The sequence below is a fragment of the Mixophyes fleayi genome, chromosome 6 (assembly GCF_038048845.1).
Source record: "Mixophyes fleayi isolate aMixFle1 chromosome 6, aMixFle1.hap1, whole genome shotgun sequence".
In the NCBI taxonomy this organism is placed as follows: domain Eukaryota; kingdom Metazoa; phylum Chordata; class Amphibia; order Anura; family Limnodynastidae; genus Mixophyes; species Mixophyes fleayi.
This window is the reverse complement of record NC_134407.1, coordinates 110599502-110617979: the sequence shown is the minus strand read 5'-3', so window position 1 is coordinate 110617979 and position 18478 is coordinate 110599502. Positions and strand designations below refer to the sequence as shown.

General features: G+C 42.7%; 1 protein-coding gene across 3 annotated transcripts in view; it reads right to left on the bottom strand.

Moving 5' to 3' along the window:
* NRG3 (neuregulin 3) overlaps positions 1 to 18478 on the bottom strand; it is a 1349256-nt gene that overhangs the window by 938460 nt on the left and 392318 nt on the right. For all 3 annotated transcript variants that reach the window (XM_075217161.1, XM_075217160.1, XM_075217162.1), the window contains exon 2: positions 1600 to 1729. In XM_075217161.1, the coding sequence (XP_075073262.1) occupies positions 1600 to 1729 (130 nt within the window). The remainder of the gene's footprint in view (positions 1 to 1599; positions 1730 to 18478) is intronic.

The following is an 18478-nucleotide window of genomic DNA, read 5'->3' as shown; positions in this document are numbered from 1 at the left end:
AATATGATTTATCAGTTTAGGAAATAATTGAAAACGTTATCAGCACATAAGAATCACAAGACATCACATGTAAGGCTGTGATGGTGAAACAACTAGGTGAGCCAAGAATATGTATGCTCCCAGCAAACTCGTCATCGTCAGCTATTTATATAGCACCACTAATTCCGCAGCGCTTTACAGAGAACTCACTCACATCAGTCCCTGCCCCATTGGGGCTTACAGTCTAAATTCCCTAACATACACATACATACAGACAGAGACTAAGGTCAACTTGATAGCAGCCAATTAATATACTAGTATGCTAGTGTTGCTATAGGCAACATCTTCACTTTTTGAAACCCGCAGTTTAGTAATTATACCCCCTGGTATTTATAAACAGACTAAATGTGTTACTATTATGTGAATAAATACAGGGTTAAATTAAACATAGAGACAAAGATGGTGAGACAAGGTCACACAAAGAAGCCATGATGGGGATAATAATAGAGCCTAAGGGATGGAAGCAGGTGATACTCAAAATATCACAACTTAATCTCAAGAACTCTCTGCCCTGACTATATATCTTTCCAAATTTCATGGACTTTCTGTTGATCAGTCATTTTATTCTATATTTTACAACTACTTAAAACTGTTCGAAATTTTATGTTGGTTACATTCATGTTTATGAATCAAAATAATGTAGTCATTTGTTAAAATTTAAATAATATTGCTGTGGAAGGTTTCGATCTGTGAAGCATGCCGAGTAGGCCAAGCATATATCACACAGAGCCAGTCCTCCTGACACGCGCGCACACACACAAACTAGATTAAGAGTCTTCTGTGCCTGGGGCTGAGAATTATGGTGGGCTTTGCAAAGTTTCCAGGATTTATGGAGTAGATGAGAAAATGACCACCAGGGAAAGAGTGAGCGCAGTGTATATGACATACAAATAATGCACTCAAGCCTTACAGTCAAACACAACCTGAGCTGTAGCCTGGAAGGCATTTTAATCCCCTGCCAGTACAAAGCATATATAAGAGTAAATTACTTTATTATACATATTTCTCCATACCATAGCTAATATTTGACATACGCAACACAAGGCTTACATTTATTTTATTGTGATCCAACTCACATTATGTTTTATATTATTTACATTTAAAATTAATTATTCTTCATCTTTCTTCTGTTTTAGCAAGGTCTTTTATTTGCCACCTTCATCATAAATCAACCAGATAATTTAATAACTGATTGAACAATTTACCCATTATATTAAATGAGCAAAGAAATGTGGTTTTCAGCTGTTGCATATTGCGTTCCAAACACAGTGATAGTCATTTGAAATATATACGACTAGCAAAGCAAAAACTAGATGCTGAAGTATAACCAAGTATAATAATCAAACAACTGAACTATTAATATTTTACTTATTATATAGTAAACGGTGTGTGTGATCCTTGAAAAAAAGGAATGTTGAAGAAAACAAACATTCTTGGGCAGACTTCCTCAAACAAATTAACTTTAGGACTGCTACACATTGAAAACATCAAATATAGTTCTTCTCACCTACATATTTTGAAACCCAACATATAGTATTTGATGGTGCATCATTGACTTACCGGCAATGTTTATGAGATGCTGTTAAGGTTTCTATCACAAAACATTCCCCATCATTTAAGCAGTATGCGAGATCTTTATCTTTGCAGGGTTTAAAGTGTTCAGATCTCTCTGTAAAGTAGGTGGTGGTTTCTGCAGAGAAAATGAGAAAAAAATAACATTTAGAAATTTTGGCTTAACACCAATTCTTTTTCTATCCATTATTTAAAGCAAAAACATTAACAATTTGATACATTTCAATGTATATTCCAATAGAATTGCTCAACAAGACATTGCTATCAACATACATTATTATTTTTATTTACCAGACCACAAATAACAATAATACTTTTACTGCAGTACGTTTCTGGTGAAAGACTGTTCTTAGATTTCAGAAGAACTCTGCATCTCAGATGTGATAACATTCCCACACTTGATAGCTATATCCTCCGAGTTATTTCTTGTTACAAAATTACAACTGCAGCTACAAACTTCACCTACGCCTCTACCATAACTTACCTGAAGAAAGCTCTACATATTCACAGATTTGTCCACTGCCTGTTAGTAGAAATCTGAAGAGGCTGTTAGTATGTTGGTACCAAAACATCTTTGGATAAATGTAATCTATACTACAAACATACACTATGCACCTACAGACTCAAATTGAAGCTTCATACCTAGCGAAGCATGAACATACATAAGAAAAAACGTTTTATTTTCATATCATCGATTTCCACCCAAAAACACTTTAAAGAAATAAAAAAATGGTTTAAAGAAACAATAAGACTAAACAGTTGTTATCTAAATGGTACTAAGTGAACCGCATTGTCTGCAGACGAGGTCCGTAAACATTACTGTCAGCAGTACTAAGTATGTCTGTGCTATGACAAATAATTGGAAAAAGATTTTTAAAGTAAGTAGCAAACTCTGGAAAACCATGTTATGCTGAGTGAAATGGGTAATGTTTCAGGGTCAATATATATTGTGGTTGGGGCTTTCATATGGGGAACAATGTTTGTGGTGTCACCAAAATGTTTTCTTAAGTAAATATGCTAACATACTAAGCTGCTGAGTATATAGAAGAAATGCTCTGGCTACAGACATTTTCCTACTACCCCTCCTACTGTCAAACTAGCGTTTTCAGACTCAAACTTTAAGGTAAGGGGCAGGGATTTTTTGAGTGGAAAGGGCTGAATTACCTATACCATGTAGGAAGACTGGGGTGGGAAAAAAGGCACAAACATGAATAAAATATTTTCAGCTTTTCAGAAAGTCTCAATGTGAACTGCAGTTGGGGATATTTCCTATAGAGGAGAGAGTGCTCATTTCATTATATTTTCAGGGACTGCAGTGGAGAAATTATTATCTGAGACATGACATATTGCAGCTAACCATCCACTTGATCTGCTGTCAATACTCCAACTTGGACCATGGTATTTTCCACACAACTTGCAAATTTACCACTCACATTGTTAGCAGCAAGATGGCTACATCTGCATTTACCACTATCAATAATCGATGCAAAATAGGATATTATTATGGTCAATGAAAGACGTAACAACATTTTTTTCTGACTCTGTCCTAATTTCATCACATATAGAGAATTAGGCACAGAGCCTTAAGAAAATAATTCTCTTACCATGAATTTTGGCCTGTAATCATTGCTTAACCTTATTTTAGACATGTTGACTGTACAAGGTGATAAATGAGATAATAGATTTGTACTCTTATTGTGATATGGAGTTTTTTTGATAATATATGGTATTAGTCATATTATTTGAAGTTTTCTGTGTCTCCTGCCTAAACCTCCTTTAAATCCTGATAAGAGTTGACGTTTTATGTGTTTCCAGGTCAGTAGGCAAATCCCTGTGTAGTTTTTTTTTTTTTTGTTATAACAGTTTTTATTAGAAATTTTTCACATATAGGATACAGTAAGGAAGACAATATCCAAACATTAAACATTCATTGACAAGAATATGTTACAAAAGGTTGGACAGTAATTTGTTTACATTCAATAAATGTCAATGTCTGCTCACTTAATATTTTTTATATCTTGTTATCTTATATTCAATAATGTGATTAACATAAAATAATACTGGCTTTAACAACAATAACAGGCAGGCGACTGTGGACAACTCCCTAGTATAAACACCCTATCCCCTCCATATGTTTATAGAACTAAAGATCAAGTGCAAATGAGGGTGGGGGTGAGCATAAAGAACAGGGGGGGGGGAGGGGCAGAAGGCTGTTCCTCTACACAAAATCCCACATCAACAACTTCAGACATCCCACATCCATGTCAATTGTTCAGCAAAGCACGGTGTAACGACCATGTTGTGTCTTCAAACATCTTTAAAATTCTTTTTGGGTATTAGGAGGGAGAGAGTCAATAAAAGGGCCCCATTTCTTGTAGAATCTTTCCACCCCTTTCTCAATATCTGGTCTATCTAAATATAGTGTATTAAAGAGCTCATTTTTCACTTCTGATAAAGATGGAGGGGATTTTTTAATCCAATGTCGAAAAATTACCAGTTTAGCTATTGTAATGGTAACCGTGATAAATGGCTTCAGGGCTGTCTTTCCCATTGGGCATGCTGGGCAGGTGCCCGGGGGCCCTGCAGCCCAGGGGGGCCCTCCGGAGGCAGTGCATGTCGGGCGTGACATCATCATGCCCGCCCGACATCCATTGCGGAGCGCGACGGAGGAGGAGACCGGGGAGGGAGCCGGATCGCCAGCTGACAGCACGGTAAGTATTTTCTTCTTTTTTTGCAGGGGTTTTTTTTTTTCTGCCTCCAGAGGGCCCCCCTGGGCTGCAGGGCCCATATATATAATCATTTTTTATTTTTTTTGTATATATAGGGGCCCCGGTGCAATGCTGTGCCCGGGGTCCCAAGAGGTTCTTAAGAGGGCCCTGAATGGCTTAACATCCTGGGAATCTCTGGATGGAATAAGATGTACCCAATTTTCAAATTGACATAAGAAGATGGCCCTTCTATCACTTGGGAGAGGAGTATCTAAGACAGAGGATAAAAAGCTTAATATTTTATTCCAGAATTTCTGGATCTCTCTGCATTGCCAAATGTTATGGTAAAAAGATGCACAAGCATGTTTGCATTTGGGACAGGGTCCCGACTCCTCCGGAACATAGCTGTTAGCAGTCGCGGCGGCCGCGGGCACCGCCGCGACTCTTACCTTCTTCCTGCAGGCATCCCAGCTGTCGCTATGGTGACCGGGACGTCACTTTTGGAGTCCACCCGACCGTTGCCAGCAGCAGAAGCGCTGCGTCCCGGCAGCCAGGGACAGCCGGGCGCATGCGCAGGACTGCTCACAAGCCTGTGGGCTAATTAATAGTTGTGGGTATCAGAGCCTCTGCTCATGTGATATCAGAGCTAAGCTCTGATTGGCTGATACTGGTATTTAAGGCAGTGAGGTCTGCAGCCTCACTGCCGGTTATAGCGTCCTGTACTTAGTTCTGCTGCCTGCTTGTTCCTATCTGCTTGGTGTTTATTACCTTTGATTGACTTCCCGTGTATGACCTTTGCTTGTTCCTGGACCTCTGAACCTACGCTTCTGACTCTGACTATTTGCCTGAAAACCGGATTCTGCTCCTCCGCTAGTGCCCCTGACCTTTCTCTTGTCCCTGGATTTTGAACCTGTGCTTGTGACCTCTGACCTTGGTTTTCTCTGCCTGGACCCCACGTAGCTGTCCACCAATCCCTTCACTCCTGGGTTCTCCTTAAGCCAGTATACGTTTCTCGACCCTCTGTCGGCCTGCGCCAAGTCTGTCCCGACCACTAGGGGCTCCAGCGAACACCAGGCTTTCAGAGTAGACCCCTAGTTTCATTGTGCTGGCTTGGGAGTTCCTAACAATAGCATCTCCTTTGGAATTGTGATATATAGGTACGATTAAGAAATTTTATATGAGTCTCCTGTAATCTTGTAGAATGAAGCCATTTCAAACATTTTTCATTATGTTTGAGTAGATCTATATCAGGACTAAATTCAGGAGATTCTTTCAACCAGGATCCACATGGCTTAGTCCAAATTTTGGTTATATCAGACGGTAGAAGATCCTGATAGAGGAATCTAATTTGGAATTTCTGTCTCTTGGAAAAATGTAAAAGGTCTTCTAGAGAGCTGGATGCAGGGAGAGATAGTTTATTATCTGTATGTGTCATAATGTAATGGCAAAGCTGCAAATACATAAAAAATTGGGAATTGGGCAGGTTTTCCTTAAGCTGCTGGAAAGGGAATAGGATGCCTCCAGGGTCAAATACATCTTTTATTGAGGCGATGCCTTTGGTTCTCCAAGTGGAGAATTCAGCATTTTCTAGACCCAGAGGAAACGCAGGATTGCCCCAAATAGTGACGTAGTGTGTGGTAGAACGAGGGTGTTTTAGTTGTTTCGTGATAATATTCCATGCCTTGTAAGTATCTGCAAATAAGATGTTTTGCATTATTTCTTCTGGAATCAATTTTTTGGGCAGGTGGAGGAGTGCCGCCAGTGAGTATGGGTATAGAGGCAAATTAATGAAGTATTCTTGCCTCAATAACCAACCCACAGCATAATGGAAAACTGCAGAGAGCATAAAAGCCATCACATCCGGGAGACCAATTCCACCTCTTTGTTTATTTTGTTTAAGTTTAACATTGTGAATTCTGGGTCGCTTACCTCCCCATAAAAAGGAAGTAAAGAGTTTGGTGCATCTATGTACATCAGTTTTTGTGAGACAGAGAGGGAGCATCTGCATCAGGTATGTCAGTTTGGGAAAAATAACAGATTTAATCACAGTGTTTCTACCAAGTAGCGACAAAGGAAGGTTTTTCCAGTTATCTAGCATAAATTCCATTTTCTTAATAATGGGAGAATAGTTGAGTTTGTAAAGGTCACTCAGAGATGATGGGATGTAAATGCCCAAGTATTTTAATTTTTGTGTTACTAGACGGTCTGGATTCATTGCAGTGTTCAAAATAGGGAGTATTTCAGATTTTTGAAAGTCAATTTTATAACCTGCAAAGTATCCAAAGTTTTCTATTATCTCAACAATTGTGGGTATAGATTTTTTCGGGCGTGTAACCATTAATAGCATGTCATCAGCGAACATCGCTAATTTGCATGATTTAGAACGGATTTGTATACCTGAGTAATTAGGATCTTCCCTAAGGGTTATAGCCAATGGCTCTAACGCAATTGCAAAGAGAAGTGGTGATAAGGGACACCCCTGGCGCGTGCCTCATTGTATTTTAAAGGGAGATGATATGTGACCATTCGCAATTATCTCCGTCTGGGGATTAAAGTATAGTGTTTGAATGGTTGATATAAAAGCTTCTGGAAAACCAAATCTTCTCAGAGACTCGTATACGTGATCCCACGTCACTAAGTCAAAAGCTTTTTCAGCGTCTAAGGAAAAAAGGATACTGATCTCTGGAGATTTGGTATGTTTAATGTGTGACAAAACCGTCAACACTTTGCGTATATTCGTGACAGAATTCCGGCCCCAAATGAAGCCTGATTGATCTGTGTGAATGATAGAGGGCAAAATAAATTTTAATCTTTCTGCTAGTATTTTAGTTAGGATTTTATAATCAATATTGAGCAGGGAGATTGGTCTGTAAGACCCTGGGTCGTCTAGTTGTCTGTCTTGTTTGGGCAATACTCTAAGAATAGCAGAGTTGAAATGTAGGGGTAGTGAGCGAGATTCAATGATTTGATTAAAGAATTTAGTTAGTGTTTCTGTTATCTGAGATAGGAGTATTTTATAAAACTCACCACTCAAACCATCAGGTCCAGGTGCTTTGAAGGTTTTTAAAAAAATGTTTTACACTGATGATTTCTTCTGTTTCAATAGGGGCTAGAAGGGATTCTGATTGTGGGTCAGAGATACCAGGCATAGAGATTTTCTCCCAAAATTGATCTTTGGAGGCAAGATTGATGGGGTCTTGAGAGTATAATTTTTTGTATAAAAGTTATGAAAGATATTAAGTATTTCTTTTCCATCATTAGACCGTGTGCCATCTTTAGATTTAAGCGCTGCAATAACAGTTGGGGATCTCTCACCTTTTAACAGATTGGATAACAAGTGACTATTTTTATTTCCGTGCCTATAGAACTGAAATCTAGAAGCTTGTGAAGTTCTGTCTGCCAATTGAGCAATAAGTTGATTAAACTGTGTTTGTTTTTGCTTGTACATATCTTTATTTGTTAGAGATGGGTTGTTTTTCATGTTTTGGTAGGCTGAAGTAAGTTCTCTTTCTCGTGTCTCTAGGTATAGCTTAGTATGTGTTTTTATGTGTTGACTTGTAAATGAAATTATGCGGCCTTTAAGTACCGCCTTGGCTGTCTGCCAAAGTAATGCTGGGTTGGATTGATGTTCTTCGTTATTGAACAGGAAATCATGCCAGGCTGCAATAAGCATATTTCTAAATGATAATGAGTTGGATAAATAATTCGGAAATTTCCATTGCCTGTATGAGCCTGTTTTATGTGTATTAGCTACTTCCAGCCAGAGCATGGCATGGTCCGATGACGAGATGGTTTCTATGTCTGATCCGCCCAGAGTGGGAAGGAGAGATTGGGAAATTAATATGTAATCAATCCGAGATAACGTGCCGTGCGCCACTGAAAGACAAGTATACTCCTTTGAGGTAGGATTCAGCAGGCGCCAATAATCAATTAAGTGTAGTTGATCGATGATATATTTGATTCCTACCTTAGGTAGCCTGGATGAACGATAGCTCCGAGCAGATGCCCCCTCCCTGTTCATTGTCGGAGAGGCAACAATATTGGAGTCTCCTCCAATTATCATATTGGAGTCTATGTAAGGATATAATTTTGAGACAATGTTAAGAAAGAATTGATTATCATATTTGTTAGGTGCGTACAAGTTACATAATGTCAATCTAAGACCATCAAGGGTGATATCAGTAATCACATAACGTTCCTTGCTGTCCCGGACTTGTGAATGTATTGTATAAGAGATACCCTTTCTTATCAAAATTGCTACTCCACATGATTTAGATGTGTAGGAGGCGTAGGTGACTATTTTATACTGTGAAAGGTTAAGTTTGTCGTGTTCGTTATCTATTAGATGAGTCTCCTGGAGTAGAGCAACATCTGCTCTCTGCTTTTTTAAGTAAGTTAGGAGTTTTTTTCCGTTTTGCCGGGGAATGGATACCACCTACGTTCCACGAACATATTTTCAACCTATTTGTAGAAGAGGTAGGCATAATTTAACTGACCATAATTATGCATAACATGGAATTTATAGAATATGATATTATAATCCTCCAACAGCTTACAAGCGATCCACAAGTATTTCCCCCCCCCTACACCCCGCCCACCCAAATATCCGCATGACAAAAAAGAGGAGAGCCAAAAAAAAATTGTCTTATAGAAGGGTCCACGGAAACCTGCCAGCCAGCAAAACAAAAACAATAAAGAGCACAAAAAACACAAAAAACATAAAATTACAAAGGAGACAAGCTCCTCAAGCATTCTCGCTTAACTTAAAGTATCCGGCCCAGTTAACTGGGCAAGAAACTTCTTTTTTTTTTTTGTCTAAAAAGACAATCAACCCTCTCTAGGATTCCAGTGATATATGAACATCACAAATTGAAAACAAATTTATGCTTAATTATATTAAATTTCACGTGTAAAATTAGTCCTTCTAGTGCTAGTAGTTTTAGAAATTTAGAATTGGAGGTGAAGAATATATTAACATGAGTATTTAAACCATTTGGATATAGTGAAAACAAACATGCACAAAGAAAACATTTATGTGAGATGAAAACGAATAAAAACTTATTCTCATCACCTAACAAGCGGTTCATGTCTAAGTCCAGGAAATACAGTAGATGTATTCAACACATGCCTCTTTTTCAAAGTAAATTGAAGAGATCCAGCCTATTTAGATATATAAGGTAAACATTACCATGAGATGTCTTGGGAGAAATGTAACAAATATACAATCTAGTAGGTCTTCTCTCTAGGTATGGAGCCTCCATCTGTATAAAAAATAAAAAATGCAAGAAGAGACTAGACCAGAAAGGTAGAGAAAGGGAGGAGACTAGGAGATGTCCAGATCTCAGAAGAAATAGGAGAGACAAGTAAAGAGAAGAAGAAGAGAATTTCAAGTGAAGTTAAGGTCATGTAATTCTAATCAATTGGTGGAATTTGTGTTGCTATTCTGCAACTCTGCTTCCTCTTCTTCCAAGAACTTCTGGGCATCCATCATGGAAGTAAAGTCATGGAAAACATTACCCGAAAACAGACGTAATTTGGCAGGGCAAATCAGCACAAATTTTCTTTCCCGTTGTATCAGAGAAGAGCATAAAGGAGAAAAGTCCTTTTGAGCTTTTGAAACTTCTGCAGAAAAGTCTTGAAAAAGATAGAGACGTTTCCCTTTCCACGAAATGCTATCTTTTCTTTTATAGGCTGCCCATAATTCCGCTTTTTGGACGTAATTGAGGCATTTCAATATTACTGCCCTTGGGCGTGTAGCATTATCTTCTCTTGATGGACCCAGTCGGTGAGCTCTTTCCACCACAATATTGCCTGAGGATTCTGGTAAACCCAGAATATTAGGGAGTGTGATAGATACAAATTGCATCAGAGCTTGGTTTTTGACAGTTTCAGGTAGGCCAATAATTCTCAAGTTATTTCTGCGCGAACGGTTTTCCAAGTCATCAACTCTGTTCCAGGCTTGATGATGAGATTTGGTGAGTGATAGGATTTGCTCTTTAAGATCTGTAACCTCTTGGAAGAGTGAACCAATCTGGGCTTCATTTGCCAGTGATCTCTGAGTATTCTGTGTTACTTGCTCTTTTAGTTCGTGAATAGCAGAGAAAAATTTGTTGGATTGATCAGCAAGCAGTGGCTCCAAAGTTTCTTTAATTGCTTTTACCACGTCCTCATAGGATACTGGATTCGTGGGGAGGTCACTTGTGTTTACATTCAATTGGGCATCTTCTCTTTTGTTTGATTTTGATGCAGGAGTGTTAGAATCTGTCTGTTTTTTCATAAGTTTTTTTTAGAAGTGTACTTCTATTATTGGTGAATTTGTAGATATTCAAAAAGGGCAGAAAGCATATGTATAAAGAATACCGCTGGAATCACAACAGGGGTTGGAGGGGTGGCTTTTATCTACATTGAAGTCTGACTGTTATGAACATCAGAAGAGCACTTTTCAACATTCAGCCAAGTTTCAATTATAACAGAGATAGTAATTATACAATTCAGCCACTAGATGGTGGTAGCATTCAGAAATAGACTTGCAAAGAATCCAAACTAACTTTTGGCCACAAGATGGCAGTGGTGATTTTTTTTTTCTTTTTCTGCACAGTCAACTATGAATTCTCAATGCATTATTGCTACTGCTTGAATGTCAGGAATTATATGGCTTTCACTTAAGTCAAGAGATAAAGGTGTCATACACAGGGTCGGATTAACCCGAGGTCTAACTGGGCTATAGCCCAGGGGCCTCGGGCATCCAGGGGGCCCTTCAAAGTCCTCAGCAGCATTATTGATCGGTCCAATGCTGCTGAGCACTGTCACTGTAGTCCTCAGTCCTCGGCGCTCAGTAATCTGCTTACAGAGATCTCGCGAGTGAACTCTCGCGAGATCTCCTCAGTAAGGAGCTTACAGTGCGCCAGGGACGGAGGACTACAGTGACAGGTAAGCGCTTGGGGAGGGCCCTCACGGGGCACGGGGGGGTGACAGGCGGCTCACATTGGGGGCCTCACGGGGGAATGGAGGCGCTCTTAGCCCAGGGGCCTCCATTCCCTTAATCCGGCCCTGGTCATACAATATGTGTCTTGCTGTTATAATGTTCAGGTAGACTGTTGGTTTTAAAACGTGCTCCTGATGTAAGGCAAACTTACTGTCTCTGAAGGATATCAGCAGAGGTGATGATCCAATGATGGTGGCTGATAACATTTGCCTATGGCGTTGATCAGAGCCACTAGATTTGTACAGTTTTCCACTATTGTCACCTCCTCAGTGATTAATTGGTGATCCCGATCAATGAAGTCAGCAGCTGGTCAGATGATATATTGCCTATCTGACTCCCAATACCGGCAACTCGTTTAGGGAAATAACAATATTTTGGTCAGCGGGTAAGGCGAGTGAGGTTAGATTGTGTTCAAGGTGAGACTGTAGTCACGCTACGCTGGACAAATATATATTAGTAATTCGGCCATGTGTCTCGAGACAGGTTGAAAATAGAGAGCATGCAGGACCAACTCAGGCGCTCCGTAGCTGAAGCGGGAGTACAGTGTGCCAGTGCTCGGGACTAAGTGCTGGGGATGGATTCCATTTAACAGCCTTTGACACATACGGCATATAGGTGACCGAGGGAGCAATTCTCTGACTGCACGTGTTGTTTTTCTCCCTCCCAGCTCGATTCACAGCTCTCTTTCTCCCGGCAGCTGATATAACAGGCATCTGCGAGCGGACTCTGCTCCCTCTCCACAGGAGCCGACAGTCAAGTCAGTTGGTAGCTGGTTATTAGGGAGGAAGTGATATTGGAGACAGCGCTAGGCGAAACGATCTCCACTTCTCTCTCTCATTTCCCCTCTTCTACCATTACTGCCGCCGTTCAGGAGTAGTGCTGACAGGGAACAGTGCGAGCAGAATTTCTTGCTATCTTGCGCGCTGTTCTCCCTTCACGTCCCCCCTGTGTAGATTTTAAAGAAATTCTGAAGGGAGTTTAAAAATCACTTGGCACTTCTAAGACAGACTGCCAGTTGGTTATGAAGGGACACTTGGGGGGTAAATGTATCAAGTTGCGGGTTTGAAAAAGTGGAGATGTTGCCTGTAGCAACCAATCAGATTCTAAGTGTTGTTTTCTAGAACGTACTAAATAAATGGTAACTAGAAACTGATTGGTTGCTATAGGCAACATCTCCACTTTTTCAAACCTGCAGCTTGATAAATTTAGCCCTTGGACATTTCTCATGTGGGCACCATTATTATTATTATTATTATTAATATTTATTTATAAGGCGCCACAAGGCATCCGCAGCGCCGTACAGAGACAAACAAAATCACAATACAATGGGAGACAGCACAGTACAGTAAACACAGCAACTCAGTACGCTCAATGCACAGCTAGAGAGGGCGGGGAAGGGGAAGGGAGGATCCGCAAACGACGGGGCCCAAGAAGGAGGGCGCGGAAGACAGGGAGACCCCCAGGGGGGAGGAGGGAGCGAGAGTGGACGTGGGGTGGAGGACCCTCGAGGAGGAGGGCTAAGTAGCTGGAGAGCAGAGTTAGAAGTGGTGGAAACAGGAGGCGAGATGGCCCTGCTCAGAGGAGCGTACAATCTAAGGGGAGGGGTGGACAGACAAAGAGATGCAGGGGAGAGAGGGAGAGTAGGGGGACAGAGGCAGAAGATAAGGTAGGAAGTTAAGTGGGAGACAGAAAGGCTTTAAGAAAAAGGTGGGTTTTTAGGGCCCGTTTGAAGCTGGACAGATTAGGGGAAGTTCTGATGGAGGGAGGGAGCTTGTTCCAGTGGAGGGGGGCAGCGCGGGCGAAGTTTTGGATACGCGCGTGGGAGGAGGTTATAAGGGGGGAAGAGAGGCGACGGTCAGAGGCAGAACGGAGAGGGCGGGATGGAGCATGAATAGAGAGGAGGGTGGAGATGTAGGGCGCAGTGGAATTGGCGAGGGCCTTGTAGGTGAGTGTGAGGAGCTTAAAGAGGATTCTGAAGGGGAATGGGAGCCAGTGAAGGGCTAGGTAGAGGGGGGAGACAAAAGAGGAGCGGCGAGAGAGGAAAATAAGCCTAGCTGCAGCGTTAAGGACGGATCGAAGAGGATCGAGATGAGAGTGGGGGAGGCCAGTGAGGAGGAGGTTGCAGTAGTCCAGGCGGGAGATGATCAGAGAGTGGATAAGGCATTTGGTGGCATCTTGGGAGAGGAAGGGCCGGATGCGAGCGATGTTGCGCAGCTGGAAGCAGCAGGATTTCGCAAGAGAGAGGATGTGGGGGCCAAAGGAGAGAGAGGAGTCGAAGATGACACCAAGGCAGCGAAGTTGGGGGACAGGGGAGATAGAGGTGTTGTCGACAGTGATGGAGAGGTCAGAAGGGGATGGGGTATGAGAGGGAGGAAAAACTATGAGCTCAGTTTTGGCAAGGTTAAGTTTGAGGAATCGAGAGGACATCCAGGAGGAGATGGCAGAGAGGCAGGCGGACACCCTAGAGAGGAGGGAGGGAGAGAGATCAGGAGAGGAGAGGTATAGTTGAGTGTCGTCAGCGTATAGGTGGTAGCTGAAGCCGAAGGAGCTGATGAGTTCACCCAGGGAGGAGATGTATAGAGAGAAGAGTAAGGGTCCCAGAACAGAGCCCTGAGGGACCCCGACTGGAAGGGTGGATGGGGGGAAGAGAGAACCAGAGGTGGTGACAGAGAAGGAACGGTGAGTAAGGTAAGAGGTGAACCAGGACAGGACTGGGCCGGAGAGGCCGAAAGACTGGAGGGTGTGAAGGAGGAGGGGGTGGTCAACGGTGTCAAAGGCTGCAGAGAGGTCAAGGAGGATGAGAAGGGAGAAGTGGCCCCTGGCTTTTGCAGAGAGGAGGTCATTGGTGACTTTAGCCAGGGCAGTTTCAGTGGAGTGGAGGGGGCGGAAACCAGACTGGAGAGGATCAAGGAGGGAGTATTCAGAAAGGTAGGAGGTGAGACGGCTGCAGACGAGCATCTCGAGAATTTTGGAGGCAAAAGGGATAAGAGATATGGGGCGATAGTTCGAGAGAGAAGTGGGGTCGAGATTAGGTTTCTTAAGAATGGGGGATACGAGAGCATGTTTGATGGAGGAGGGGAAGATGCCAGTGGAGAGGGAGAGATTAAAGAGGTGAGCGAGGTGGGAGCAGGTGGTGGGGGAAAGGGAGCGAAGAAGGTGGGAGGGGATGGGATCCAGGGGGCAGGTAGTGGGGGTGGAGGATAAAATGAGAGACGGAAGGAGTGGAGGGGAAGGTGGTTGGGGGGGAGGACAGAAGAGTGGGAGGGGTGGAAGAGAGAGTGGAGGAGGTGATTTCAAGTCGGATGGCCTCGATTTTAGAGGAGAAGAAGGAGGCGAAATCAGAGGCAGTCAGGGAGGAGGGGGTGGGGGAGGGGAGGGGGCCAAGAGAGTGCTGAAGGTGGCAAAGAGGCGGCGGGGGTTAGAGGACTGGGAAGAGATGAGGGATTTAAAGAAAGATTGTTTAGCGAGTGAGAGGGCAGTGCTGTAGGATGAAAGGATGAATTTAAAGTGGAGGAAGTCAGCCAGGGAGCGGGATTTTCTCCAGTGACGTTCGGCGGAACGGGAGCATTTTTGGAGGAAGCGGGTAAATTTGGAGTGCCAGGGTTGGGGTCTGGAGCAGCGGGGGTGGACGGAGTGGGTAGGGGCGACCGCGTCCAGAGCGGAGGTGAGGGTGTGATTGTAGAGGGAGACCGCCTGGTTGGAGCAGGCCTGGGAGGAAAGGGGAGAAAGGAGGGTATCGAGAGAGGAGGACAGAGAGGCAGGGTCAAGAGCATCGAGGTTGCGTATGGACAGAGTAGGTTTGGGCAGGGGGAGGGGAGCAGGAGAAGAGGAGAGAGAGAAGGAGAGAAGATGGTGGTCGGATAGAGGAAAGGGAGAGATGGAGAAGTCGGAGAGATTACATAGGTAGGAGAAGACAAGATCAAGGGAGTGACCAAGGCAGTGGGTAGAGGAGGAGGTCCATTGGGTGAGACCAAGGGAGGAAGAGAGGGTGAGCAGTTTGCTGGAAGCAGGGTAGGTGGGGTTGTCGATGGGGATATTAAAGTCACCGAGAATGATCGAGGGGAGATCGGAGGAGAGGTAGTGAGGAAGCCAGCTAGCAAAGTTGTCAAGGAAGAGGGAGGTGGGGCCAGGGGGGCGGTAGATGACAGTGACGCGGAGATGGATGGGGTAGAAGAGGCGGATGGAGTGAGCTTCAAAAGAGGAGAAGGAGAGGGAGGGTTCAGGGGGAATGACACGAAAAGTACAGGTGGAGGAGAGGAGGAGGCCAACTCCACCGCCAGGGCGGGCACCAGGCCTGGCGGAGTGGGTGAAGGAGAGGCCACCATAGGAGAGGGCAGCGGGGGAAGTAGTATCAGAATCGGAGAGCCAGGTTTCAGTAACGGCAAGAAGGTTAAAGGAGTTGGATAGAAAGAGGTCGTGGATAGCAGTCAGCTTGTTGCGGACGGATCTGGCATTCCAGAGGGCACAGAAGAAAGGGGGAGAGGAGAGGGGGGAAATGGGGATGAGGTTAGCAAGATGAGCAGCGCGCGGGGGATGGCGGGGAGGAACGGTAGAGGTAGGGCGGGGGGAGAGTATGGGTATGGAGTGAGAGCGGGGAGGCATAGTAGGGAGAGAGAGTAACAGAACAGTGAGATAGTGGGGACAGTGAAAAACAGGTAAGAACAAAGGCAGGAAGACAATGAAAAGGTGGAAGATAATAACGAATTAGGGCGTGGAGGGCATGGAACAACAGTACAGTGAGATAATAAGGACAATTACACTGACCTACTAAATTCTTAGTGTGTGTGGGAAAAAAAATTCAGAAAGGGCTGAAATTTGGTATACTAAGATGTTTTTAATTTGTTAATTTAATTTGTTAATTGTTAAAAGTGTTTCTAAAGATTTAAAAAATATATATATATATTTCTTGAAGGAGAAGTGACAGTTGGGAGTGGTTGGTGGTTGCCGGGGGTGACAGTGGGGAGTGGTTGGTGGCTGCCAGGGGTGACAGAGTGAGAGGAGTGTGATACTCAGGACCGCTGAGAGAGATCCCTGTGTCTGGATAGACATCTGGATAGATGTGGCGATGAAAATGAAGGATGAGGTGATGGAGAAGAATGATGAGGTGGTGACATGTGGACAAAACCACGTTAAAAAAGGGCGCTTACGTCAGGAAGTAACACTCTTCCCCTGAGGAGGCCTGGGCTATGGCCCAAATGCATGACAAGAACCTTTTTAACACCTTAAGTAGCTTGATTTGACTAGAATGCATGAGTATCATGCACGGGTTAACTTGTATATATATATACTTATATATATATTTTAGAATATTAAAATCACCATATATAGATTCACTGAAACTCAATACACTTAAAATTAACTACACTCCCTAGTAGTTCTCTGCATCCAAGATTATTTTCCCGGTAACGTTAAGATCTGTCAGTCCTCTGTGTAAGGGTCAATAAAGGCAATATCCATTTCTGAGAAGTAGCCACAATAAAATATATCAGGCCCAAACATACATTTAGCTTAGTTATATATTCTGAAAAGCACACCAAACGAATGATGCTGACACAGGATTGCTTTGCTTAAGTTTTATTCAGGAGTGTCAAGATGGTACAGGCAGCAACTCTTGTAGTTACAGCAACAAACATAACAAACGTATTAAGTATTTACAATTCCATGTGACCCTGCTGATAGTTACCGGTCACTGACTAGTGTCAGTTGCCGAGCCCACAAGAGAGGACTAACTAACTGAATAACACCCAGGTGCTCCACCTGTCATCCTGTGATTTGTGTGTAGTGAAGTGTGGAGGGTGAGAGAAAGAGAGAGAGAGAGAGACAATATTGGTTTTAATGTTTAATATTAATATTGATAATAATATATCCTATCCAATGTTGCAGATCAAATAAACCATATAGCAGTCAATCTGTTTTCTTTCAGTTTTTACATATGTGTTATGTGCATGTTTCATAAATAAATGTTTTTTTATATTTCTATGTAGCCAAATCTTATTACAGATAAACTGTGACTATTTAGGTTGTTTAATATATTAGACTATGCTTCCCAAGTGATGTATCTAATCTATTTAATCTATTTTGTTATAAGAATTTATATGATATTTATAATTAGAATTGATAAGAATTAGGGGTTTAGGAAACTTCCCTTAATAGCTGCTGGGAACACACTGGACAATATAATTGGATTTGTTTTTTATTAGCACTGAAAATTAGAAGCAAGAGAGGCAAGAGACAGGGCCGTAGACCCATGTGAGAATGCCAATTGCTGCAATGTGTTTAATAACTAGGAAGTGTGCCGCAGTGTAAATGGTTACAGATATAAATGAAGCTATCTTGTTTATTTCCATCAAAGAGATAAATTATCTGGAGCCCATTATTACATCCCCATGGTGCCTGTACATCACTGCATTCACAGCATATGATTTTAATAATCGGGTGCAAATATGAAACCAATTTTTCCCTATCTAATAGACCAAGAGGGTGCTATTGCATCGATTTCATGAGTACCATTGCCCCCCCCCCCTTTGTGTTTGTGCATCTGTGTCTCCTCTCCATCTTCCCATCTGTCTATCATTGTTGTTCAACCTTTGTGTTTGTATGTCTCTGTTTATGTAGTGTGAGCGTTCTCTCTTTCTCCCCCTTTGTATCTGTCTCCTTTTACTCCTTTTACCATATATCCATCCCCCACCTTCTTCTACCATGTGCCCCTACCACCCACTTTCCAATGTGCACCTTACAACCCACTTTTCCTCTTGCCTTGCACCGAAACAAGCTTGGATGGACTCCACTACCCTACACTGCTGCAAAGAAGCTACAGAGGAGAAGCAGACAGGCCAGAATATAAGCTGTCAGTCAATGAAACTTTACATTTCTCAGCGCCTCTGGCTTTTCAGTGTAGTAGAACTGCAAAGCATAATATGTCCTGCCACAGGCTAGGCTGTGACTTGTAGTTTCCAACTAGCCAGAGAGCCATAGATTGCATTGTATACAGCCACAAAACATACAAACACTATTTCACTGTCATATAAAAGTCATTCCCCCAGTTGGCCCTTCATGTACCAGTCCGACAATTCCCCCTAACTTGAACGCCATGGCTACAGGCTACATCTCTGGCCGCACTGTTTGCTGATTCTCCTCAGGAACTTGTGATGAGTTAGAACCAGGTGGCAGACTC